The 2,480-nt window shown below is 38.0% G+C and overlaps 1 protein-coding gene across 1 annotated transcript in view; it reads left to right on the top strand.

The window, feature by feature from the left end:
- LOC106821487 (transmembrane protein 131-like) overlaps positions 1-1,679 on the top strand; it is a gene marked incomplete at its 3' end in the record, with an annotated part of 50,620 nt that extends 48,941 nt beyond the window's left edge. The window contains 1 exon segment of the mRNA XM_014826316.1: positions 1,566-1,679. Coding sequence (XP_014681802.1) covers positions 1,566-1,679 — 114 coding nt within the window.
- Between the last annotated feature and the right edge of the window lie 801 nt (positions 1,680-2,480).

The following is a 2,480-nucleotide window of genomic DNA, read 5'->3' as shown; positions in this document are numbered from 1 at the left end:
CTCTCTCTCTCTCTCTCTCTCTCTCTCTCTCTCTCTCCTCTCTCCCCTCTCTCTTTCTCTCTCACGTACTCTGTCTATCTTTCTCTCCTTTGTGTGTGTGCGTGTGTGTGCGTGTGTGCGTGCGTGTGTGCGTGTTTGTATCTCCCTCTCGCTCTGTCTCACTAGTGTTGAGAAATTTTATCCAAGTTTACAGCTCGAATAACATTGAAACGCACATAAATCCTCGGATTGCTTTCTGATTCCCCACAGTAGTGCTCGTTACGGCATTCTTAGCAAAGGAAGCGTTCGGTTACGTAGGATTTATTACGTACTGGAGGCTGCTAGGAAATTATTGAATATTCTCGTCCCTTTTTAGGCGTAGCTATCTTGAAACACACCGATATATATAATTTTCTATATATTTTTCATTTATTTTTATTTATTTATTTATTTATACTTTCGGCTCCCGTGTTGGTTGGATAACTGCACCTAATAAACCTAATAAATTTCATGAACCTCGTGTCTTAAAGCAAAGCACGGTTAATGCGACATACGCACGCACGCACGCACACACGTAGCACTCTGCTAAATTGCTTGGCAGTTATCAGCTGCAGAGAATCCTTTGTCCCTCCCTGTTTGATGTCAATACGAAAAAGTTTGAATTCGAACGTTTTTTCCCGCTTTTTAACATCTCGGCAATATATTGCTATTCTATTCTTGACCGTATTTAGAAAAAAATACTGGCTTGGTGCTTTTTCGTGCAATTTCCTGAAGCAGGGACTGCAAATTTAACGTGTATATCGAATTGAATGGTCTATTTATGGATAGCAAAGTTCTAGACTGACATTGTTCATTTTTTAGCGTCTCTGTCTTTTCCTTTTCTAGGGTGCTGTGTGTGGTGTATTTGTATCAGTATATTTATGTTGTATATATATATATATATTTAGTATCATCGCCCGAGTGATTATAGGAAATCCTGCGCGCTGATTAGTCGAGACCTAGGTGATTATTTTTCGATAATCACCTCTAGGGTTTACATTGTAGTGGCGCCAAAAATGGCGGCTAGATTTGTAAATGTCACGGCAAATTTTGTAGTGCCAAACTTTTTTTTTTCAAAGAAAATTTATTTTAAATAAATTAATTATTAATTATTATATTTTTTTCTATTTTTTTTAAATTAATAAATAATTAATAAATAATTTATTTAAAATAATTTTCCTTTGAAAAAAAAAAGTATTTATTTAAAATAAATTTTCTTTGAAAAAAGTAATCACTCGGGCAATGATACTAAAACAATTATTCACCTCGCCTTCGGCGAATAATTGCTAAATAGTGTGTTTGTGTGTATGCATCTTAGATTCTATAATAATGACTGTCTTTATCAAGATATATGCGTCTGTCTCCGTCTTTGTCCTTTTCATTTCACAGTGTATCTCGCTGTCCTGTTGCGTATTCTGCCTCGTCTTGTGTGGGATCCTGTTGCTTAAAGTATAACGGTTATTAGTGTTATTGTTGGACTGAATTATAGTTGTGGACACTATTACGAGTTTCATTAATCATGCTCGTGCTTTCTTTACAACTTTCAGGTTTTGTCACCTGGTGGCAACACAACATTTGACATCGTGTTTTTAGCGAGGCAAGAAGGAAATGTAGAAAATACGTTACACATCCACACTTCTGTGGGCCATTTTAAATACCAAGTAAGTCCAATGTTGGATGAATCACTTACTGTGTTGTAGCTCTAGCTGTATAATGATATTTGCTTAATATTCACCCAGAAGTTAATTTTGCGAGACATGGCTCGCATGTAATGAGCTCATGCAGGGCCGTACGCCAGCAGGGGGGGCAGCAGGGGCAGTTGCCCCCGCCCCCCTAGGAGATTTTCAGGTAATGTCTTTTAATGGGAGACAAATACTGTATCGACTTTTAGAAATAAAATAGATAATGTGACAAAAGGTTATTTTAAATCATCAAGTAAATATTACTACTTTAAGATAAAAGAACTGTGAAATTGCGAAACTTTTAGGGCACAGGGGGCATGGGGAGTACCTTTGCCCACCTACAGAAAATTTCCTGCGTACGGCCTTGAGCACATGTATGCATAACTGTATTATTTTACTCTCCATGTAAGGTCACTATTACTTTACGTTTACGATGCTACTGATGCCACTATTATTCGTAGATATCTATTGGTACCAAGCATTACATATGATCAGTGTGTGAGACGTTCTTGTTATTGTTAATCTTGTCGTTGTGACCGGGTTAACAAGATCTGGTTAATCTGGATTGTTGGTTGGGGTTTCTCTGGATGGTGTGTTAGGCTGGGTTAATAATTATGCTGGCGACTTGTACATTTGGCAAAGGTTGTTCATTACTGACAATGTGTCATTATTACACCCTGATTATGGAAGATGTAACAGCGGTAAACTGTTGTTACCTTACTCCTTCTCCTCCTCCTCACTCCGCTCGCTTGCCTCCTCCTCGCTCGCTCTCTCCTCCTC

This window comes from Priapulus caudatus, unplaced genomic scaffold, assembly GCF_000485595.1.
Source record: "Priapulus caudatus unplaced genomic scaffold, Priapulus_caudatus-5.0.1 Scaffold75, whole genome shotgun sequence".
NCBI lineage: Eukaryota > Metazoa > Priapulida > Priapulimorpha > Priapulimorphida > Priapulidae > Priapulus > Priapulus caudatus.
The sequence above is the reverse complement of the archived record's forward strand: the minus strand, read 5'-3'. Positions and strand labels throughout refer to the sequence as shown.